A 25709-nucleotide genomic window follows, 5' to 3' on the forward strand; every position below is an offset into this window, starting at 1 on the left:
CCCCAGTATAATAAACATTGGTGGGCAGTGGGCAGTGCCAATGAGGGTTAAAAAATAAAAAATTAACTCACCTCCTCCAATTGATCGCGTAGAAACATAGAAACATAGAAACATAGAATGTGTCGGCAGATAAGAACCATTTGGCCCATCTAGTCTGCCCAATATACTGAATACTATGGATAGCCCCCGGCCCTATCTTATATGAAGGATGGCCTTATGCCTATCCCATGCATGCTTAAACCCCTTCACTGTAAGCGTAGCTGCTGCCGGTCTCCTTGTAATTTCTTCAGGACCTGTGGTGACGTCACTGAGCTCCAGCCTCTATCACATGGTCCATTACCATGGTGATGGATCATGTGATGTATCATGTGATGAGCTCAGTGACATCACCACAGGTCCTGCGTCCTGAAGAAAAAGTACATGAGACCGGCTGCTACGCGATCAATTGGAGGTGGTGAGTTAATTTTTATTTATTTTTTTAACCCTCATTGGCACTGCCCACCAATGTTTATTATGTTGGGGGGGGGGCGCACTGTGCCACCAATGTTTATTATACTGGGGTGTTGGGGGGGGCGCACTGCACCACCAATGTTTATATGTTTATTATGCTAGGGAGGGGGGGCGCACTGCCCACCAATGTTTATTATGTTGGGGGGGCACACTGCGCCACCAATGTTTATTATACTGGGGTGTTGGGGGGGGCGCACTGCACCACCAATGTTTATATGTTTATTATACTAGGGAGGGGGGGCGCACTGCGCCACCAATGTTTATTATGTTGGGGGGGCGCACTGCGACACCAATGTTTATTATACTAGGGTGTTGGGGGGGCGCACTGCACCACCAATGTTTATATGTTTATTATACTAGGGAGGGGGGGCGCACTGCGCCACCAATGTTTATTATACTGGGGTTTAAGGGGGTGCAGGTTTTTATTTTATTAAGGAAGGGTTAAGGGGTCTATTAAGGGGTGGTTAATGGGTTTTATTAAGGGGGGTTAATGGGTTTATTTCGTTAAGGGGGTGTGCAGAGGTTTATTTTATTAAGGGGTTTTATTTTTATTTATAAATATTATTGAAAACATTGAAAAAAGTTTGTGCATGTTTTCTCAACTTTCTTGGGGGGGGGGGGGGGGGGGGGGTGCCAAACAAAGGGGGTTTGCCCCGGGTGCCAAATGCTCTAGGTACGCCCCTGGTCCCTGGTTATATGTTTCCAGTATTGTAAGCTCCTACAGCCCAGTAAAATGTTCTTATTATTTCTACCAAGAAAGCAAAATTATTGTCTTTGCTGCAGCTAAAGGCTTTTTGAGGGAAATAAACTGATCGATTAACCTTATAAAGGCTGCCATGAAAGCAGGGAATAAATCTTGATTTTCTTTGAAAGCACGCACTTTCATTTATGTGTTTCTCCCACACACGGCATTAACAATATCAAATGTTTAGAAAAAAGATGTTTTTGAGCAGATTTTTTCCATCAAGAAAAATCTTGCTGTTGTCCATGTTTTATTCCTCAGCATCCACTTGAGCTCTTCCAGCTGGTATCCTGCAGAATGGTTTTTACTATAGTTCAGTACAAACATAAGGACCATTTCTCCGGATGAAAGGTAAATCAACAGCACAAAGCCTTTAGAAGCCAGGGACACATACACACCATTTGCAGCAAGGTCTGGTTGATGTTTCTAGCTTTGTTAAGCTGAAGCACGGTTTACAAAGCTATTGTGGATTGCAAAGCTTTCTGCTACATGCAGGAGATCTCACAAAACATGAAACATTAAATTGATATATTTTAAATTAGCACATAGAAATCCATGGTTCTCCAGTTATCACTCTCCTCTAAGTTTAAGTATATCCATTCATGGAAAGAACATGTGCATGCGTTAGTCAGAAGAGGGTATACAAATGAGCTCTTGACAAGCTCAGCCTCTAATGCCACCAGATGTAAAGCAGCTATCCTATAAGTCAATGTTCGACCTTTTAAAAAAGTCCTTGAGACAGGACTTGGATACTAAATAAGCCAGCATCTTATCTTCTGCAGACAGCTGTTTTGGGGTGATTGTCCTTCATCAGTGCAGAGCAGATAAGGGCTAAAGGCCTTGTTAAGGATTATTATGTCTCAAGGCCTTTTAAAAGGTTGAGTATTGACTTATAGCAGTGATGCTCAACCTGCGGCCCTCCAGCTGTTGTAAAATTACAACTCCTACCATGCCCTGTTGTAGGATGGTAGCTGTAGGCTGTCCAAGAATACTGGGAGTTGTAGTTTTGCAACAGCTAGAGGGCTGCAGGTTGGGCATCCCTGAATTATAGGATAGCTGCTGTACATCTGCTGGCATTAGAGGCGGAGCTTGCTAAGAGATCATTTGCATACCCTCTTCCCAGAATTCCAGAAGAACGTTGCCTGGCCTGATAATCCTCCTAGGGGATTCACTCTCCATGAGATTTTGTATCCCCCAAATCCATGGTCTAGTCACACATGACTCTAGCACAGGGATGTCAATCTCCAGCTGTTGCAAAACTACAACTTTTATCATACGTGGACAGCCTACAGCTATCAGGGCATGCTGGGATTTGTAGTTTGGCAACAGCTGGAAGGCTTCAAGTTGGACATCCCTGCTCTAGCATGTCTTATTTTGCTGTCCAGTACAATACTGTAAACATGAAACATAGAAAGCACTATGACAAGCAGGGCTGTGATAAGGGTAACCCAGGTCCAGGAGGGGCCCATATCATATTAGCTCTCATTTACTGTTCTGTAGTCATCGCACAGGACTTGAACAACTTTAAAGGGGTTTGGGGGTGCTGGGTGTCTGACCCCCGCAAAGCTGATATTGATGACCTAAGGATGGGTCATCAATATTAAAAGTCTGGAAAACCTCTATAATACACAATAATGTGTAAAAAGTGAACCCATTTATTTATGTGAACATAAAATATATAAGTCCCAATTAGAGTTCTGTTTCTCCCTTCTTTAGTGATCTACTAAATATGTGGTTTTGGTGCCAGAGATTAGAAGATCCATCGACCACTGTGGAAATTAAAACAGACTTTATGCAGAAAAAGACCTATGTTAGCCCAGGTTTCCACCAAAAACACATAACAAGGTCCAAGATGTACGACGGGAGATGTAGAAGGATTTCTCAACATAGGTCTAGATACTTCTGGTGGTATCCCCGACAATTACTGTTTTCTAGACTTAGCATTACAGCAAAAATAAAATTTAAAATAATTATAAAATGAAACGTTTCCTGCAGTACAACTCATCAACTAGCACAATGGTACAGACATTTATTACATGCCCTTCTTCAAGGGCTTTCAAATCCATTTTTTCTCCATTTGCAGAAAGTAGAGTTAGTTATCATTCTGGAAACCAAACTTATAAAGAGTCTGGTATTTTACTTACTACCTAATGATGTAGTGAGCCCAGACGTTGTGTATAGAACATGTGGATGGAGTTTTCGCTGCAGTATTCAGGGAATGCAGTGGATTCTGAAATCTGCAGCAAGTCTTTTCTGTAGCATCTAATTTCATATAAATTTTAACCTTCATTATGCAAAGGGTGAAATCCACTATAGATCCACAGCGAAACCCACATGTAACAAAATCGATGCTCCGTCCAGACATGCTCTTAGGCAACACATAACTAGAGAGACCCCAGATCAGGTTGGCCCATTCTGCCTTATTCATCCCCTTATGCTTAGGTATTTTACAAGATAAGGACAAATCTGCCTGACGATCGTTTCGCTTTTTGATCCAACAAAATATGAAAAGCTCATGAACTAATACCAATGCCATACCATTCTGACCTAAATAAGTATTTCATGGGGACTCCCCTTTGGTTTTGCTATGCTAGCCCTTCCCCTATGTACACCTTAAACTGTAACTGTGGTGCATTACAGTGTAGAAATGAAACTTTGTAATTTCATCTACTTAAAGAGGACCTGTAACCTTTCCTGACATGTCAGTTTTACAACTACTTGTATCCCCCCCTCTAGTAATATCGGTTCTGAAGTGACTATTCTTATGACTCTATGATGTTCCATTTGATTACTACTCCTTATAGAAGGTATGAATGAACCGCTAGCAGTTTACAATGAAGGTCCGGATCGGTGTTAGCAGTTGGAGGTGTCTGTGTGGACAGACCTCATCGGGACCTTCACTGCAAACTGCTAGTACACCAACCCTGGAAACTACACAGTGGATGGAGACTTCCCATAATGGCAGCGGCCCAAAACAACTGATCAGTGGGGGTGCCAGGTGTTGAACCCCTACCGATCTTATATTGATGACCTTTCCTTAGGATAGGTCATCAATATCTAAGTCACGGAAAGCCCTTTTAAAGTGTTTAGATGAATGCTCAAAGCCCAAGTGAACATCATAAAAAAAAATATTGTACATACAACAAACAACAACATATGTGTCTTACCTGGCTGATGTCCATTCCTGAGTCACAGCTAAGGGGCTGTGTGGAGGTTAAACCATTGAGACCTATGACTGTTGAAATTATGCCTCTGTCATCAATCTTCCGAATCATGGTGCCATCAACGAAGTAAATGAAGCCATGTGCATCTACAGTAATTCCTGTTGGAGAGAATCAAAATGAACCTATAAAATCACAACTGCAACAGCAAAAAATAAAGAAAACATCACAAGCATAGAAATCCAGTTTGTTAAGCAGGCTTCCCTTGAAGAGCTGATTGATAATGTATATAAAATGGGGATTTTAATGTAGAATTTTAAGAATAACCCTGTAATTATTAAAATCAAGCAAGCCAAGAAACCATGTGTCGGTACTGATTTTCAAGTGTTCTGTGGGAAACCAATAGCTAAAATTTGTGTAGTGAAAGTCTGATGGCCCTCAGCAATTGAAGAAGCAACAGTAGAAAATCCAGGTAACCAAGGAAAAATAGAAGCACTCACCAGAACCGTAAGCTATGCACTTTATACCATACAGCAGCCAGAAATAACAGTGGATTGGGACTGGTGCAAGAAAGGCATTTTGCATTCTTACGGCTCAGTTGCAGGACTGAGGAGGCATGAGATAATACAAACCAACCACTGCCTTTCTTGCACTGTGATTTTAGTTTTCTGAATGGAATAAAGCATTGTGTTCACTGTTCTAGAGCCCCTATTTCTTCTTGGTTATGTGGAAGAAATAAAATGCCACATGGTACAGTCAGATAAAGGATTTGTCTAGGCAATATTTCTAGGACAATCAGGTAGTGATGGCCTATTCTCAGGAAAAAAGCTGGACAACTCTTCGGGGTCTCATAGCTACAACTCTAGGTAAAATATAAGGTTCTAAACAAATAACATGGGGTAGCATGAGCTGCGCCAAGTGACAATCTCAGCTTTAGTAATCTGACAAACACAGCTCTATGGTGTCTGTAACTGAGAAATGTCCAAATGGTATGGAAAAACAGGTTCTTCATTAAATAATAAATATCCATATACAACTACAGTCCTCTAGTCTAAGGCTCCGTTCACAATATGTTTGTGCCTTTCTTATGAGGTATACATTGGAAAGATTTTGAAGGACAGCTGTGATGTATGCCAATGTATAGGCATACTGTGGCATATATTACCAATAGACTCCGGGTGGAGAAAAATGTAGAATGCCTAGTGTATATTTTTTTCTGTAGGAGGCCTCTGTATGGAAAAATGTAGTCAACTATGCTATTTTATGCAGGTGTACTGATGTGTACCAAATAGCTGATGGCAAAATAAAGCCTTTTTTGAGAGATTCCCTAGATCATACACTGAACCGAAGGCTCAAACATACTGTGAACATGGCCTAAGCCATCTCAGCCAACACTGAAGACATGGAATGATTTATACTGTATATAGATATAGGAATAGAGGAACTTCTATTTGGCTAGTTACTGTACTAATACAAGTGTTCAGTTCTCTTGATACTTTTATCTGTATTCATTGCAGATACAAGTTGGTTGAAAGCCACTGTATAGATCAATAGGAACCAAAAACATAATCCATCAGAGGTTCTGTATATCAGACAAAGGAGCATCAAGATTTGTATTATACCCTTTATTCTTGATTTTACATTTTTTTTAATGATTAATGGAGTTGGAGATATTTGTTAAGGACTACATTTCAAAGTTTTTATATTGCATGCTGTCATAAAATGTGACACTATATTTTATTTATTTTTGGTACCAGATTAATAGGAAAGAAAGTAATAATGAGTGACAATTGCTGTCGACATTACTTGCCATCATCCTCCAAAATCTGCCAACTTAGACTCTGGCATTTCTGTGATTTTCAGACCAAAGTTACAAAGCGATGCAAGCTCTGATAGGTGATTAATTAGCTACCCTCTTACTCAGGCCATGGGCCTGATAATTTGGTGGCAAAAAACTTTCTGAGAAATGGTTGCAAGCTAAATCTGAATATTTGAATAGAACATTATTTCGGGTTTTCTGGATAATCTGTTGTTATAAATAGTAATTGCATTGACTATATTATTTATATGGGGGCTGCTCTTCCATAAAATCTGGTCTGTATTTCATTTTTTGGGGACATACTGGCAGGCTGCAGGGAAAGGAGAAGAGGACAAAAAAGTCATCTACCTATATAAATACACACCAAGGGAAGGGTAACATGGACTTCTATACATGTTATTGATCTTCCTAATTAACAAAGAGCACACCTTTGTCATATATGGGGGGGGGGTCTTTTTTTCCTAAAAGGAGGGAAAAGATCAATGCTTGGTCATCTATCCCCACCTCTGCACTTAATTATGCCGTTTATTACCGTCAGGATCCAGACATATAAGTCGCACCAACCACACCACAAACAAAATAAAAGTTTATATTTTAGACTGTTCCTATTCTGTCCATACCTGATCTTTAAAGTTAAACATGTCGACTGCTTCTCCAGTAATATCTGTTACATTATATATATATATATATATATATATATATATATATATATATATACGGTATATATATATATATATAGTGATAACATATCTAACATACTGTAAAAAGTACCTAATATATTTCTGACAGATGGAAAAGGTTTTCATTAGTCATAAAATACATTTTCTCTTGGTGACTGTTATTGCTTTCAATCATAGTTTAAAAAAACAGTATTATGTGAATCAATTATTAAGTCATATTTTTATACTTGGTATGCTCTGCACTCTCAGAAAGTGTTGATTTGGTAACATGCCAGCTGTTTTTGGTGTGTAGAGTGATATTTTTAACACATTTATGGATGTGTAGCCTCTGTTTCAGTGTTTTTAAGAGAATAAACACTTTTTGATATATACATTTGTGGTATAATATGAACTTTGCACTCCTTAATATTAATATGAATTAATTATTTCATTTTTACATTGTTTTTGTGTATAAGGGCTAGGTGCTAATATTTGCTTTTGTAAATAAAATACAAACTAGTTTTAGAAATATTGTATCCCTATTATGAGGGATTTATTTGAGTGAATAAGACTGGGAGACTGGTATATGGGTGTATGTCTGAAAGGGTATACACTTCATTAGAATGTATTGAGCTCCTTTATCTTACTCTGATTCTCACAGATAAAGGTCTTGGAGTGTCTTGTATGCATTTAAGGTTTTTGGTGACTTTCTGTAAATCTGTGTCTACATTTGTACTTGTATCATTTTATTATTCCTTTATATTGTGATATGTCAGCTTTTGACCTTTTTGGGAGAAATACACAAACCAGTTTGGGCAGTGTACAAGTTATATTAGCATATCAAGGGCAACAAGTAGTTGTCAGTTATTTACTAAAACACAAAGGTGTAAAAACTTGCCCAGTAGGCGGTACAATGACCAGGTGGGCAGGAAGATGCTGGAAAATCCTACAGATGCAACATTCCAGCTGTTTCTATCAATCTTGGGTAATACTGGAAAGCAGATGTAACAACTAGGGTCATCCATTTGAACGCGAAGAAGAGGTCGCCGCGGCCATCTTGATTGAAGATCCCACGTAAAATCTCATGTGTTGTGACGTTCACTGTCATTGCACCCACTACTTGCAAAGAAATAAGCTTTGTGATAAAGTAATTTGTCACAAAGCAAATTTCTTTGTGAAATTTGGCGAAGCAGCCAAATTTAAATCTCGGAAAACCCCTTTAATATATATTAAATGATCTTGATGAGAGGGGAGAAGGCCTTGGGAGGTTAAGGACAGAGCAGACATAGGGGAAAATTGGCGGGCTTGGGCACTTTGAGAGGAAAGCCCAACGAGCAGGGCAATTGGGATCCTATTTGCCGATGAATAAAAGTTATTTTCCTGGACATTCACTAAACACCCAAATGACATACAGGTATGTTGAGAATGCTTATATCACGTACTGATGGCCATTGCTCGTAGTTTTATTAGTGAAAAGCCGATGACAGACTCCCTTTAATGAGAATGTGTTCCTTTGTGTTGAGCCCTTACAATGTAGGCAGCTTAGATTCTTGATCATCATGCCATGTTTCTTTTTTAGTTAGAAAAAAAATTACTCTAAGCTTTAACATGATCTTATTTTACTCAAACATCACTGACAAAACTTTTATCAAATTAACAAATGATATTTCAGTGGGCACGGTCTCCCTGTGACTTTCATTATATCTCTGAGAATCTTAAGAATGTCAGCTTACAATTCATTTGCATAAACAATTGACTGTGGTTCCTGTATCTAAGTAAGATGTATCAAATTAAGTGGGTTATTAATTGACAAACCTGGATGTAATTTAATCTCTCATCGATTATGCAATTACATATCCCTTTCACACATATGTCTAGCTGTCCACATTGATCCCGCTTCTCCTAAACTGAGAGCTGTCTCTATTGTGGTTAAACTACAATTACTTTTTTTTGTGGAGAGAAGTATGTCATTGAAGTAAATCATTTTTAGCATAGCACCCACAAATTCACATTATATTTCATTATTTCTATTTATGAAAGGAAATAGCTGAGATAAAACTCTATCTGTGCTTGAAACAATGAATATGATATAACCGCTACCAGACAGTAAACTGTGTATGGAAATGGATGCCAAATAATAGCTAGTAAACTAATGGCTCCTACTGTAGCTACTAGCTATTACTGTATAATAGAGGCATAATCCTGTTATATCCAGTTCTTGATATCAGGGTTGAGACAAATCGTAGGCAAATTAGAAGGCGACTAGGGCAACATGTGTGTGCGGGGGTTATTTACGAACAAACTAAATAATAATAATAATAATAATAATAATAATAAAATTAATCCTTTGATCTACATTTGTCTTTGTATGGCAAGATATTTTAGTGGTTCTTTCCCCTTTAATTCCTTGTAAAACTACTTTTAAATCTGCTTCAGGGTGATCTGGCCTTTAGTTCTGGCAGAGAATGCCTGGTTTCTGTCTGGCCAATTAAGTGCCATATCCGGAGAATTCTGGCCTAGAACAGCCTGTCGGAATTACTGCACAGATATAAAAGTAACCTAATGTATTTGGTTAGTGATACCTGATGCCTGACCACGTTCCTGAAATATGAAGTAACTGTAGGTGCGTACTGCCCTTTAGGTGGGGCTAGGAGGGGCCAGGAGGATAGAAAACACCCAGTTATGCAACAAAGAGCTCATCTCTATTGTTACCATCACCTCTCTTTGTATCATATAGACGCCAGCTCAGTGCCATGTTGGGCACCGGTCAATGGGGAGCAGATAAATTTAGAAGGCGAACCAGTCCAGAAGTTAAAGGGGTTTTCATGGATTTTCATAAGGATGGGCTGTCCTCAGGATAGGTCATTCATATGAGATTGGTGGGGGTCAGACTCCCAGCACCCCGGCTGATCAACTGTATGAAGAGCTTCAGCACTCTGTGAGCATTTAGGCCCCTTCCTAGGCAATGCTATGTTACTGCCATCAGTCACATGGCTTAGGCACATCTCAGTCCCATTCAATGAACAGCGCTGTGCTTGGTAAGTTGCAAAGAGGACATGATGGAAGGAGCCAAGAATCAGACCCCTGTCGATTTCCTATTGATGTCCTATCCTGAGGATAGGCCATCAATGTGAAAACCCTGAAAAACCCCTTTAATAAATACTGGCTTTATTATCTCCAAAATGTAAGGTGTTTTGGAGTTATTATATATCCCTTCATCAGAAAGCAGTGAAAAAGAAGAGTCATCAAACAACCTCTTTTTCACACTAGTGTGAGATATGCCTACATCTAAGTTACAGCGCCATGGCCAAACAATCCAAGCCTGCTTTCTGGCATGCTGTAGAGTTGCTTTGTTTGATATTTCTATGTGCAATTCCTGCCAAGGATTCCTCTTCTGTCTTTTAGACACAGGTAGAATTGAAACTCTCCTGAACAGAAATCTAAATTGAAAATCTCTCTACTGTGGTCTGTTCTCAGTCTTCAGGGAGATACATTTTCAAAGATTACAAATAAAATAAAGAATTGTGGAAACACCCAATTACTAAGAATGCCATTTATTACATCTTATCGGCCCCATCCAATAATTTGATCTGCCTCCATGGATGATTGTTGGAAGACCGATTGGTTAACCTCTTCCTTTGACTGTAGCATGAGTCTGTTAGCACACACCTCTGTGATACATTTCCATACATTATTGTTTCCTAAGTGTCATACAAGGTGCATGGTGTTAAAGGGACTTTATTGTCACTCCTCTTTACTTCATTTATACAGTTGGTATCTGCATTAATTCTCCTCAAGGGTTTACATCTGCCTTCTGCCACCTGTTCAACATTTAAATGATAATGTTTAAGCAGAGATTCTGATGAAGCAGCAGTTTACTCCAGCCACCGGGAGGGCTTTTAATCACACACAATGTATTGCAACACGATTTTTTTTAATGTATTTATTTCCTGAATTAGACAATGGAAGGGTATTAAATTTGAAGGAACAAAAATCAATGGTACCTTTGAGCCAGATTGCGAATCCTAATTAGAATCCTAAATATGAGTGTAAAAGGATAAAAGGGGTTAAGAACAAGCTCTGCGTATCGAAGTAATAATCAAATATCCCACTGCGCAAAATTGAGTAGCCCATGGTGCAGCATTACGCACTTCCAATTACTGCCTGTTGTCTGTCACACCCAGAATGCAAAATAAAGTTCAAAGTCAAAGTGAATCAAGTTAATTGATGCAAAGTTCTGGATGACTTGTAAAACTCAGCAAAGCTCACAAACTTTTGAGATCAGTGAGCTTCACAGACCAATATTTTCTCATTTATGTATAGGATTTCTATATTTCATTCTTTCTCATGGTGCTATATAATCTACAAACATGCCTGCATGTTTAATAAATAAACTATGCGTCTATCATCTTTCTACATTATGTAAGATACCAGTGTTTTTGAGGCCTTATACAGATGTGGTGTGGCACAGATCTTAAATGTGGTGTTATTACATTTTGCATTCCACTATATAAAATGCAAGACTAAATGGACTAAAGCCTCATGCACAAGACTGTATGTATTTTGATGTCCGTAAACCACAAATCCACAAAATAAGGATTGTGGCTGTGTGCATCCCGCAATTTCCGCTGGCACCAAAATGCCTATTCTTGTCCCCAAAATGAACAAGAATCGGACATGTTAAATTTTTGTAAGCACATGGTATGCTGTGTGCATTTTTTGGGGGTCACCTTAAAATGAATGGGTCCATATCCAACCCACAAAAAATGTGGACTGGGTGCAGAAACAAAATCTGGTTGTGTGCATGAGGCTATACTACTACGAACAGCGCTGTCATTGACCGTTCTGTATGCCATCTCTGTCCTCTAGTCAGTGTAAACTGTTAATGTAACTGACAATTATGATCCTGTAGGCATCCTAAGTGAATGATATAGTTCTCTGGATTCCTTGGGCTTGTGATCACACCCTCCTGCTTCACCTTGTATTAGTTAACTTCTTCTGTGCTGTACTCATGTGGCCTTGTACCTATATCTTCTACTGGTTGATACTTTGTTGAGGTCATCAAAGGTTGCTATATGTAAGCCCACCAGTTCAATTGTTTGGTGCCTAAGTGTCAAGTCTAGTCTGCTCTCTCTTTGCCTATGTGTATCTGCATTGAATGATTATGATTGGTCTGTTTCTGGAATCTACCTATTGCCTAGACCAGGCATGGCCAACCTGCGGCTCTCCAGCTGTTGTAAAACTACAATTCCCACCATGCCATGCTGTAGGCTGATACCTGTAGGCAGTCTGGGAATGCTGGGAGTTGTAGTTTTACAACAGCTGGAGAGCCTCAGGTTGGCCATCCCTGGCCTAGACCCAATAACTTGTTTGCTAAGACCTTTAGTTCTACACTTGGCTCTATTTGATCACACTTTGGTCGTGAAACTATGTCCAATCTGGTCTTTACACCTGTGTCCTGTCACTGCTGCTGCATCTGGATGCCATAAGAATACATATCCAGGCTACACGGTACATGACAAATACTTAATATATTGGATCAACTTCTCCCGTAGAAGAAATTACTTCAGTGCTTCTAGGGGAAACTCAGCCTGATATGATGATGCTACTAGTGTTGAGCGAATCTAAGTTCACAACATGGACTTTGATCTGAATTTCAGGATAAATTCGATTTGCAGCAAAGCCGAATTTCCTCGTGCTTCGTGGTAGCGAATCGATTTAACCTGAAATAGTGTAAAAAACAGAAAAAAAAACATACTTAACTGATCCATTTGCTTGTGATGGTCCGGCTGCTGCCATCTTGCTTGAAGATCTTTGCTGAAATCCCGGCGTGACGTTTAATGTCACCACACCAGCCAGTGTGATGACGTCATCTCGGGCTGTGTGAGATTTTGTGCTAGACCTTCAAGCAAGATAGCGTCTGGCTCGTCACGAGCAAATGGATCAGGTAAGCATGATTTTTTTTAAATTTTACACCAGGTTATGTATATGTGAGGAAGCTGACGCGAAACACGTGTCGCGTATCTTTGGAGGTGCCATTTTGGGTCTGTATTTTACTGATTGTAGGGTTAATGTTTTGTTTCTAGTGTAGGGGTGCCAATTGGCATACAGCTTTTTCCTTGCCATTCCCCTATTTACTAGCACCTGCAAATTAATTGTGGTTTGGTGACTTCTGTTCACATTTGATAGGTACCATGTTATGTATATCAGATGCTGCGATCATGTATGAACGCGGCATCTGAGAGGTGCAATAAAGGGGAGCAGCGCAATTGCTGCTCCCTCTCATTGCACCCACTACTTACAAAGAAATGTGCTTCGCGACGAAGCAGCAAAGCCGCCAAATCAAATTTTCTAATACTTCGCTCATTTCTAGAAGCTACCATAGTAGTTCCTAGTGATTGCTGTATGTTGCTGGAGATAGCCAAGTACAAGCACTCAGCCGTCCGTCACATGGAGATGAATGGCGTGGCAGTGTACATGTTTAATCTGTTGCTCCATTCATTTTTGGGTATTGGGCACTAATACCTATGCCTGGTCTCGTAGTTGGTGGGGTCCCATAGGCCAATCTAACTTCATCTAACCAGTACACTCCTTTAAGAACTATAGTCTGCTCCTGGTATACATTATATACAGTGTAAACTAGGCTGCGCATGTGCCAAGCTATCAGATTACATGTGCTAGCGTGAAGTTTTTCCATATTACTTGCACACTAAGCTCTATAAGGAAATAATGAAAGAGGTTATATAGGTTCTGGTAAGCCATCTGGTATTGTTACCTTCTAAAATTTTTCATATACATGGCTAATTGAAATAGCCTTTATTCTGTGGAATGATCTATTGCAGGATGAACAGATCCCTAGAGGTAAATTTTAAAAACGACCTACAGCTCGGGTCATGTTTTCAGGGCACGAGGTAACTAGGGAAATTGTTTAGTGCTAATTAGGACTCTGATAATTGAATGCTTTGTTGTAAAATTCTCATGAAATTGGTTTTGGAATTGAACTCAAGGGCACTGCTATGATTCCCAGAAATGCTGTTATCATATGTTTGGCTCCCTCTGGAGCAATTGCAGCAACAAAAACAAAACATCGCTCACGGAAATGCTCATTGATTCCATATTCTGCTAAAAGTGCTAAACACCAAACCTGCTCAAGTGCTTTCCATCTGCTACTTGTGTGTACATTACAGGGGTGCATGCAATGTACACTGCTCAAAAAAATAAAGGGAACACAAAAATAACACATCCTAGATCAGAATTAATTAACCCCTTAAGGACCGGGCTCATTTTCACCTTAAGGACCAGGCCATTTTTTGCAAATCGGACCAGTGTCACTTTAAGTGCTCATAACTTTAAAACGCTTTGACTTATCCAGGCCATTCTGAGATTGTTTTTTCGTCACATATTGTACTTCATGACACTGGTAAAATGAAGTCAAAAAAATTATTTTTTTTGCACAAAAAAATACCTAATTTACCAAAAATTTGAAAAAAATTTGCAAATTTCAAAGTTTCAGTTTCTCTACTTCTGTAATACATAGTAATACCCCAAAAAATTGTGATGACTTTACATTCCCCATATGTCTACTTCATGTTTGAATTGTTTTGGGAATGATATTTTATTTTTTGGGGATGTTATAAGGCTTAGAAGTTTAGAAGCAAATCTTGAAATTTTTCAGAAATTTACAAAAACTCAATTTTTAGCGACCAGTTCAGGTCTGAAGTCACTTTGCGAGGCTTACATAATAGAAACCACCCAAAAATGACCCCATCTAAGAAACTACACCCCTCAAGGTATTCAAAACTGATTTTGCATACATTGTTAACCCTTTAGGTGTTGCACAAGAGTTATTGGCAAATGGGGAGGAAATTTGAGAATTTCATATTTTTGTCAAATTTTTCATTTTAACCCATTTTTTCCACTAACAAACCAAGGGTTAACAGCCAAACAAGATTGTATCTTTATTGCCCTGACTCTGCCGTTTACAGAAACACCCAATATGTGGCCATAAACTACTGTACGGCCACACAGCGGGGCGTAGAGTGAAAGGTGCGCCGTTTGGTTTTTTGAAGGCTGATTTTTATGGACTGGTTTTTTGACACCATGTCCCATTTGAAGCCCCCTGATGCACCCCTAGGGGAGAAACTCCCTAAAAGTGACCCCATCTAAGAAACTACACCCCTCAAGGTATTCAAAACTGATTTTACATACGTCGTTAACCCTTTAGGTGTTGCACAAGAGTTATTGGCAAATGGGGATGAAATTTGAGAATTTCATTTTTTTGCCTAATTTTCCATTTTAACCCATTTTTTCCACTAACAAAGCAAGGGTTAACAGCCAAACAAGATTGTATCTTTATTGCCCTGACTCTGCTATTTACAGAAACACCCCATATGTGGCCGTAAACTACTGTACGGGCACACAGTAGGGCGTAGAGTGAAAGGTGCGCGGTTTGGTTTTTGGAAGCCAGATTTTGCTGGACTGGTTTTTTGACACCATGTCCCATTTGAAGCCCCCCTGATGCACCCCTAGATTAGAAATTCCATAAAAGTGACCCCATCTAAGAAACTACACCCCTCAAGCTATTCAAAACTGATTTTACAAACTTTGTTAACCCTTTAGGTGTTGCACAAGATTTAATGGAAAATAGAGACACAATTTCAAAATTTCACATTTTTGGCAGATTTTCCATTTTAATATTTTTTTTCCAGTTACAAAGCAAGGGTTAACAGCCAAACAAGATTGTATCTTTATTGCCCTGACTCTGCCGTTTACAGAAACACCCCATATGTGGCCGTAAACTACTGTACGGCCACACAGCGGGGCGTAGAGTGAAAGGTGCGCGGTTTGGTTTCTGGAAGCCAGATTTTGCTGGACTGGTTTTTTGACACCATGTCCCATTTGAAGCCCCCCTGATGCACCCCTAGATTAGAAATTCCATAAAAGTGACCCCATCTAAGAAACTACACCCCTCAAGCTATTCAAAATTGATTTTACAAACTTTGTTAACCCTTTAGGTGTTGCACAAGATTTAATGGAAAATAGAGACATAATTTCAAAATTTCACATTTTTGGCAGATTTTCCATTTTAATATTTTTTTTCCAGTTACAAAGCAAGGGTTAACAGCCAAACAAAACTCAATATTTATGGCCCTTATTCTGTAGTTTACAGAAACACCCCATATGTGGTCGTAAACTGCTGTACGGGCACACGGCAGGGCGCAGAAGGAAAGGAATGCCATACGGTTTTTGGAAGGCAGGTTTTGCTGGACTGTTTTTTTTGACACCATGTCCCATTTGAAGCCCCCCTGATGCACCCCTAGAGTAGAAACTCCAAAAAAGTGACTCCATTTTAGAAACTACAGGATAGGGTGGCAGTTTTGTTGGTACTAGTTTAGGGTACATATGATTTTTGGTTGCTCTATATTACACTTTTTGTGCAGCAAGGTAACAAGAAATAGCTTTTTTGGCACGTTTTTTTTTTTGTTATTTACAACATTCATCTGACAGGTTAGATCATGGGGTAATTTTATAGAGCAGGTTGTCACGGACGCGGCGATACCTAATATGTATACATTTTTTTTTATTTATGTAAGTTTTATACAATAACTTCATTTTTAAAACCAAAAAAATGTTTTAGTGTCTACATATTCTAAGAGCCATAGTTTTTTCAGTTTTTGGGCGATTATCTTGAGTAGGGTCTCATTTTTTGCGGGATGAGATGACGGTTTGATTGGCACTATTTTGGGGTGCATATGACTTTTTGATCGCTTGCTATTACACTTTTTGTGACGTAAGATGGCAAAAAATGGCTTTTTTTACACTGTTTTTATTTTTATTTTTTTACGGTGGTCATCTGAGGGGTTAGGTCATGTGATATTTTTATAGAGCCGGTCGATACGGACGCGGCGATACCTAATATGTATACTTTATTTTTATTTATGTAAGTTTTACAGAATGATTTCCATAGTCTAAGAGCCATAGTTTTTTCAGCTTTTGGGCGATTATCTTGAGTAGGGTCTCATTTTTTGCGGGATGAGATGACGGTTTGATTGGTACTATTTTGGCGTACATGCGACTTTTTTGATCACTTTTATTACCTTTTTTGGGAAGTAAGGTGGGCAAAATTTCAATTTTCTCATAGTTTTTATTTTTTTATTTTTATGGCGTTCACCGTGCGGGGAAAGTAACATGACCATTTTATAGATCAGGTCGTTACGGACGCGGCGATACCTAATATGTGTAGTTTATTTTATTTTTTTTATTTTTATTCAGTGATAAATGGTTTTTTTTTTATCTTAACTTTTTTCACTTTTTTTTACATTTTTGTGACCCAGACCCACTTGGTTCTTGAAGATCCAGTGGGTCTGGTGTCTGTATAATACAGTACAGAACAATATATATTGTTCTGTACTGTATTTTACTTACACTGAACAGATCTATGCTTTCAGCACAGATCTGTTCAGCACCATGGACAGCAGGACGCCTGAGCAGGCGTCCTGTTGCCATGGGAACCCTCCCCGTCTGCTCAGAACTTCGCAGACGGGGAAGGGTAAGCACGGGGCTGAGGGGGGCTCTCTGGGGGCTCTCTCCCTCTCCATCGGGGGGCTGCAAAGGCACAGCAGCCCCCCGATGGAGAGGGAGGGAGCTCCCTGACTGATGACAGTTAACTTTTTCCATACAGCGGTCCGTACGGACCGCGGTATGGAAAGGGTTAAACGGCTGACATCTTCACAGATGTCAGCCGTTTATACCAGGGTGCCAGCAATGTGCTGGCACCCTGGTACAACCACTAGAAGCCAACGATCATTCATGGGGAGGCGGGCGGGGGATCGCGATCCCGCCTGCCGCACCGCCCGCCTCCCGCAACGCCCCCACCGCCTGCGACACCCCCCCCGCACCACCCGCCGGCATCAAATCATGCAGGGGTGCAGGGGGGGGTGAAAAATATAGATTTTAGCCACTCTAAAGTTTCTGATCCCCGCGGTCAGGGACCGCAGCGATCAGAAACTGCAAAAAGCGCAGCAAACCGCAGGTCTGAATTGACCTGCGGTTTGCTGCGATCGCCGATACGGGGGGTCAAATGACCCCCCCTGCATTGTTACGGGATGCCGGCTGAATGATTTCAGCCGAAATCCCGTTCCAATTAACCCCTGGGGCGCCGGAATACAGATTTTAAGTCAGGACGTACCGGTACGTCCTGGGTCCTTAAGGACTCGGGAAATAGGGCGTACCGGTACGTCCTAGGTCCTTAAGGGGTTAAATATTCTTCTGAAATACTTTGTTCTTTACATAGTTGAATGTGCTGACAACAAAATCACACAAAAATTAAAAAATGGAAATCAAATTTTTCAACCCATGGAGGTCTGGATTTGGAGTCACACTCTAAATTAAAGTGGAAAAACACACTACAGGCTGATCCAACTTTGATGTAATGTCCTTAAAACAAGTCAAAATGAGGCTCAGTAGTGTGTGTGGCCTCCACGTGCCTGTATGACCTCCCTACAACGCCTGTGCATGCTCCTGATGAGGTGGCGGACGGTCTCCTGAAGGATCTCCTCCCAGACCTGGACTAAAGCATCTGCCAACTCCTGGACAGTCTGTGGTGCAACATGACTTTGGTGGATAGAGCGAGACATGATGTCCCAGATGTGCTCAATTGGATTCAGGTCTGGGGAACGGGTGGGCCAGTCCATAGCATCAATGCCTTCATCTTGCAGGAACTGCTGACACACTCTAGCCACATGAGGTCTAGCATTGTCTTGCACTAGGAGGAACCCAGGGCCAACCGCACCAGCATATGGTCTCACAAGGGGTCTGAGGATCTCATCTCGGTACCTAATGGCAGTCAGGCTACCTCTGGCGAGCACATGGAGGGCTGTGTGGCCCTCCAAAGAAATGCCACCCCACACCATTACTGACCCAATGCAAACCGGTCATGCTGGAGGATGTTGCAGGCAGCAGAACGTTCTCCACGGCGTCTCCAGACTCTGTCACGTCTGTCACCTGTGCTCAGTGTGAACCTGCTTTCATCTGTGAAGAGCACAGGGCGCCAGTAGCGAATTTGCCAATCTTGGTGTTCTCTGGCAAATGCCAAATGTCCTGCACGGTGTTGGGCTGTAAGCACAACCCCCACCTGTGGACGTCGGGCCCTCATATAACCCTCATGGAGTCTGTTTCTGACCGTTTGAGCAGACACATGCACATTTGTGGCCTGCTGGAGGTCATTTTGCAGGGCTCTGGCAGTGCTCCACCTGTTCCTCCTTGCACAAATGCGGAGGTAGCGGTCCTGCTGCTGGGTTGTTGCCCTCCTATGGCCTCCTCCACATCTCCTGATGTACTGGCCTGTCTCCTGGTAGCGCCTCCATGCTCTGGACACTACGCTGACAGACACAGCAAACCTTCTTGCCACAGCTCGCATTGATATGCCATCCTGGATAAGCTGCACTACCTGAGCCACTTGTGTGGGTTGTAGACTCCGTCTCATGCTACCACTAGAGTGAAAGCACCGCCAGCATTCAAAAGTGACCAAAACATCAGCCAGGAAGCATAGGAACCTAGAAGTGGTCTGTGGTTACCACCTGCAGAACCACCCCTTTATTGTGGGTGTCTTGCTAATTGCCTATAATTTCCACCTGTTGTCTATCCCATTTGCACAACAGCATGTGAAATTGATTGTCACTCAGTGTAGCTTCCTAAGTGGACAGTTTGATTTCACAGAAGTGTGATTGACTTGGAGTTACATTGTGTTGTTTAAGTCTTCCCTTTATTTTTTTGAGCAGTGTATTTTAGGATTAGGACATGCATCATGTCACTGTGATTGTTTAAATGATATTAAATACTACAAACACAACACAGAGGATTGAAGACATTGTTACAGGAAGAGTCATTCAATCTCTTGAGCTTATCAGAAGCGATCTGGACATTTGGTAGCTTGGACTTATCAGCAGAAATGGCCAAGACTCCTTTTGGTCCGCTTCACACTACATTAGCTATATATACAGTGCTTTGCAAAAGTATTCTCCACCCTTGACTTTTTTCGTATTTTGGTGCCTCACAACCTGGAATTAACATGGATTGTTTGAGGATTTGCATCATTTAATTTACAGAACATGCCCACAACTTTGAAGATGTTTTTTTATCGTGAAGCAAACAACAAATAGGACAAAATAACAGAAAAAGTCAATGTGCATAACTATTCACCCCTATTCAGTAAATACTTTGTAGAGCCACCTTTTGCAGCAATCACAGCTCCAAGTTGCTTTGGATAAGTCACTATGAGCTTGCCACATCTTACCACTAGGATTTTTGCCCATTCCTCCTTGCAAAACTGCTTCAGCTCCTTCAGGTTGGATGTTTGTACTTGTGAACAGCAATCTTTAAGTCTGACCACAGATTTTCTAATGGATTGAGATCTGGACTTTGACTAGGTCATTCCAACACATTTACATGTTCCCCCTTAAACCACTCAAGTGTTGCTTTAGCAGTGTGTTTGGGGTCATTGTACTGCTGGAAGGTGAACCTCCGTCCTAGCCTCAAATCACTCACAGAGTGGTGCAGTTTTTGCTCAAGAATATCCCTTTATTTAGCACCATCCATCTTTCCCTCAACTCTGACCAGTTTCCCAGTCCCGGCTGCTGAAAAACATCCCACAGTATGATGCTGCCACCACCATGTTTCACTGTGGGTATGGTGTTTGTTGGGTGATGTGATGTGATGGGTTTGCGCCAGACACAGCGTTTTCTTTGATGGCCGAAAAGTAAAATTTTATTCTCATCAGACCAGAGCACCTTCCTCCATACATTTTGGGAGTCTCCCACATGCCCTTTCGCAAACTCACAATGTGCCTTTTTTTTTTTGCTGAAAGTAAGGGCTTTCTTCTGGCCACTCTGCCATAAAGCCCAACTCTATGGAGCGTACGGCCTCTTGTCGTCCTATGTACAGATACTCCAGTCTCTGCTGTGGAACTCTGCAGCTCCTCCAGGGCTACCTGAGGTCTCTGTGCTGCCTCGCTGATTAATGCCCTCCTTGCCCAGTCTGTGAGTTTTGGTGGGCGGCCGTCTCTTGGCAGGTTTGCTGTTCTGCCATGTTCTTTCCATTTGGTTATGATAGATTTGATGGTGCTCCTGGGAATCATCAAAGATTTGGATATTTTGTATAACCTAACCCTGACTTATACTTCTCAACAACATTGTCCCTTACTTGTTTGAAGAGTTCCTTGGTTTTAATGACAGTGTTTGGTTAGTGATGCCTCTTGCTTAGGTGTTGCAGCCTCTGGGGCCTTTCAAAAAAGGTGTATATATGTAATGACAGATCATGTGACACTTAGATTGCACATAGGTGGACATCATTTCACTAATTATGTGACTTCTGGTTGCACAAGAGCTTTTTATGGGCTTCTTAATAAAGAGAGTGAATACATACGCACATGGCAATTTTCTGTTTTCTATTTCTAAACAATAGTTTTATTTATATATTTTTCTCATTTCAATTCACCAACTTAGACTATTGTGTTCTGATCCATCAGATAAAATTCAGATTAACAAAACATTGAACTTAAGGCTGTAATGTAACAAAATACGAAAAAAGTTAAGGGGGGTGAATACTTTTGCAAGGCAGTGTATATTGTAGGAAGGAACAAGGGGACATCATTGATGGTCGGTACGTCTGACCGAGGTTCCTGGCCTTGCTGAGGTAAGAGCCGTTTTTTTCCCCCTGAAGTGTCATTATTGCAGATTGCAGTCTGACACTTCAGCTGTTTAGTATGGCTGTAAAGCTGATCCGGGACGGCTCTTACTGGGAGTAGCCAAGGTGCTGGGTGGGTGGCTACTCGCTACATTCCAGGCCGGGTCTTGGCAGGCTTATAAAAAGCAGTCAGCACTATCAGGTGGTGTGGATTTTCCTCCATCTGACAGTGAAGCTGTGGAGTCCTCTAGGTTGAAGACTGCAAACAAGGGTGCAGGCCGCCTGGAAGCCTGCCAGTGAACTATTCTGTGGCTGAGCATTCAGCCAGGTGTGAACCGATACCTAGGATTCCAGGTAAACATTGTTTTGTTTTTGCAGTGTGTTAACAAGCACTAAGACTGTTATGTTTTGCTGAGTGTGAATAAAACACTGAAGTTGATTTACAACCTGGTTCTTTGCCTCTATACTGCGTCCGCTAACCTGTCTACCAGAGCAAATCCCCACATTATATACAGTACAGACCAAAAGTTTGGACACACCTTCTCATTCAAAGAGTTTTCTTTATTTTCATGACTATGAAGGCATCAAAACTATGAATTAACACATGTGGAATTACTTTGTATATACATAACAAACAAGTGTGAAACAACTGAAAATATGTCATATTCTAGGTGTTTCAAAGTAGCCACCTTTTGCTTTGATTACTGCTTTGCACACTCTTGGCTTTCTCTTGATGAGCTTCAAGAGGTAGTCCCCTGAAATGGTCTTCCAACAGTCTTGAAGGAGTTCCCAGAGATGCTTAGCACTTGTTGGCCCTTTTGCCTTCACTCTGCTGTCCAGCTCACCCCAAACCATCTCGATTGGGTTCAGGTCCGGTGACTGTGGAGGCCAGGTCATCTGGCGCAGCACCCCATCACTCTCCTTCATGGTCAAATAGCCCTTACTTTCAAAGTTTTCCCAATTTTTCGGCTGACTGACTGACCTTAATTTCTTAAAGTAATGATGGCCACTAGTTTTTCTTTACTTAGCTGCTTTTTTCTTGCCATAATACAAATTCTAACAGTCTATTCAGTAGGACTATCAGCTGTGTATCCACCTGACTTCTCCTCAACGCCACTGATGGTCCCAACCCCATTTATAAGGCAAGAAATCCCACTTATTAAACTTGACAGGGCACACCTGTGAAGTGAAAACCATTTCAGGGGACTACCTCTTGAAGCTCATCAAGAGAATGCCAAGAGTGTGCAAAGCAGTAATCAAAGCAAAAGGTGGCTACTTTGAAGAACCTAGAATATGACATATTTTCAGTTGTTTCACGCTTGTTTGTTATGTATATAATTCCACATGTGTTAATTCATAGTTTTGATGCCTTCAGTGTGAATCTACAATTTTCATAGTCATGAAAATAAAGAAAACTCTTTGAATGAGAAGGTGTGTCCAAACTTTTGGTCTGTACTGTATATATATATATATATATATATATATATATATATACATATATATAATAAAATACTAAAAACAAAGAATAACAGCAGCACAGTCAGTGGAAAGGTTGGGCGCAATCTCTCCTAGACTTCAGGCAAAAATCTGTGAACAATATCCAAAAAACAAATGATGAGGCAGCACTCCAGTATCCGTGAAGAGTGTTAGACCCATTTACTTCCCCAGTCGGAACATTTCAGCCCAGCACAATGAGGCCTTTGTCAAGGCTTGACAAAGGCCTCATTGTGCTGGGCTGAAACTTTGCGACTGGGGAATTAAACAGGTCTATCACCTTGCACGGATACTGGAGTGCTGCCTCTTCATTAGTTTTTTGTATGTATATATATATATATATATACACACACTATATTAAGAAATCAATCAGCACACACTATTATATTTCAATACCATGACACTATCACTGATAATAGATATTTTATTTCTTATTAACTTATTTCCACTTTCAACTAGATACACTAGTAATAGTCAACATTAGGTCTTATTTAGCCTCTGGAGACTATTCTGATTCTAATTCTAGATTTACATCACCCGATGGAGCAGATGATTATTGAGAAGGAATTGTTCCTTCCCAATAAATGCCTACTCATCAGTAGTGGTGAATAACCTCCACTGAATGAGGATGAGTGATGGCTATTGCCATCACTCATCCTCATACAGAGTCATTGTTTATGCAGCACAGTCTGCAGCCCAGAAACAATGATTGAGATGTCTGCATGAAAAATTGTTTCACTGGATGAACAAGCATTTTTCTCCTTCATCTGGTGATCTGCAGCACCCTTACACTGATAGATAATTAGGAATGAGCATTTACATGAACTTTCGTTCCCGATAATCTGCCTGGCAATAGGTCAATGTAAATCCATCTGTAGAATGAAGGGACCTTAGGGCTGGTTTAGTATTATATTCCCTCCTAAGTTTTCACTATACAGAGGTACTTCTTCCCAACCAGCTATGTGAGGAACTACAATGTTAACCATTCACTTGAGTGAGATAGTACTGCAGTTTCCAGTAAAGTGGGTGACCAGGCAACTACTGTGCAAGTAAACATGATAAAGAGGATATAGCACTAAATCAGCATTCTTAGGACCAATGGGCTCCCAGAGGTAGGATCCCTACTAGTGTTGGGCAAGCATGCTCGGCCGAACACCATTTTGACTACGCAGCCAATAAATGTACGGGGAAGTAATGGTACTCACTGTAATGCTGTAGCCATGTTGGTTACTGTAATTACAGTGATTGGCTCGCCAGAACGCGTCCTCAGGTGCTATATAGCACCCGATGACACGTCGTTTGGCTCAATCTTAGTCAGGGCAAGCTGCAGCAGAAGGGACAGATAGTGTAGGGACAGGAATAGTTTTTTTTTTTAAGGCAGGGTTTAGTCTTGAAAGGTGCTAGAGACCCAAAAGTCCTTTTAAGGACTATTGTTTTATTTGGCTGCAATATATATTATTAGCGCAACCTGCGCTAAATTGCGTGCAATTGTTTGGCCGCTGCTGACAGTGACACAACCTCTGCTACATCTGTTGTGTTACATTTGCGCATCCTAAATATCTGTGACATTGACATTACCTGCGCTACATGTCCTGTATAATGTTTGCGCATCCGAAATATCTGTGACATTCAGTGTAATTTTTTCGCCACTGGTGACAGCGACATTGCCTGCGCTACATCTCCTGTATAACGTTTGCGCATCCTAAATATCAGTGACATTCAGTGGAATTTTTTTGCGCATACACTTACAAAACCTGCGCTTCTGTATGTGTACTTGCAAGCATATATACCATTTAATATGCTCAAGGCAAGCAGTAAGGGACAGGGAAGTGGCCATGCTGCTGATGGTGCATGCATAGGCCGTGGCCCTGGGCGCGGTGAAACTGTGCCTGCTGCCAGAGCACAAGAAACACACTCATTAACCTAAAGAGGTTTGGATGTTGTTTGATTCCTGATATCAAGGGCATACATGTAAGTATAGGCATGTCTAAACTTAGAAAGCCTGGAGTTAGTATAAGTTATGATAACAAAGCCCAGAGATAGAAGGTATAGGTGTCTAAGGGGGAAGAGTGAATTAGAGCCACTGGAAAACCTAAAATTGGACCAGATTGACCAACGTTTCATGAAGGCTGGGTGTGTGCGAGATTCCCAAGCAGATAGCTCTTCAAAGCGATAGAGCTGGTCTACTTTGAGCTTCCATTGATCAATTGTTGGCAATGTGGTCTGAAGCCAATGTTTGGGTACGAGTAAGCGCGCTGCACACAACAGTTGTTTGAAGAGATAGCTAGGTGGGGGTTGGTTTGCATCCTTGTAGTGGGACAGCAATGCACCAAGAGGGGACATCTTTACAGATTCGTGACATATTTGGTTGCTTAGACGAAAAATGTCTGACCACCATTTATTAATTACTGGACAGTTCCACCAAATATGGAGGAAAATTCCAGTCTCCTCGGAACACCTCCAGCACCTATCAGAGGAAGATTCAGAAAAATGGGCAGATCTAGATGGAGTGATATACCATTGGGTCAATATTTTGTAACCATTTTCCTGAATGCGCACACATCGAGAAGCCTTATGGGGAGTATCGAATAAATCAGGTAAGTCGTTGATGGGTATAGTTATTCCAGTTTCTCTTTCCCAAT

At 40.9% G+C, this 25709-nt stretch overlaps 1 protein-coding gene across 1 annotated transcript in view; it reads right to left on the reverse strand.

Annotated features, from left to right (window-relative positions):
* Positions 1–25709, reverse strand: part of TENM1 (teneurin transmembrane protein 1) — an 840365-nt gene that overhangs the window by 94625 nt on the left and 720031 nt on the right. Inside the window, 1 exon segment of the mRNA XM_040405386.1 lies at positions 4420–4574. Within this exon segment, the coding sequence (XP_040261320.1) occupies positions 4420–4574 (155 nt within the window).

Source organism: Bufo bufo, chromosome 8, assembly GCF_905171765.1.
Source record: "Bufo bufo chromosome 8, aBufBuf1.1, whole genome shotgun sequence".
Taxonomy (NCBI): Eukaryota; Metazoa; Chordata; class Amphibia; order Anura; family Bufonidae; genus Bufo; species Bufo bufo.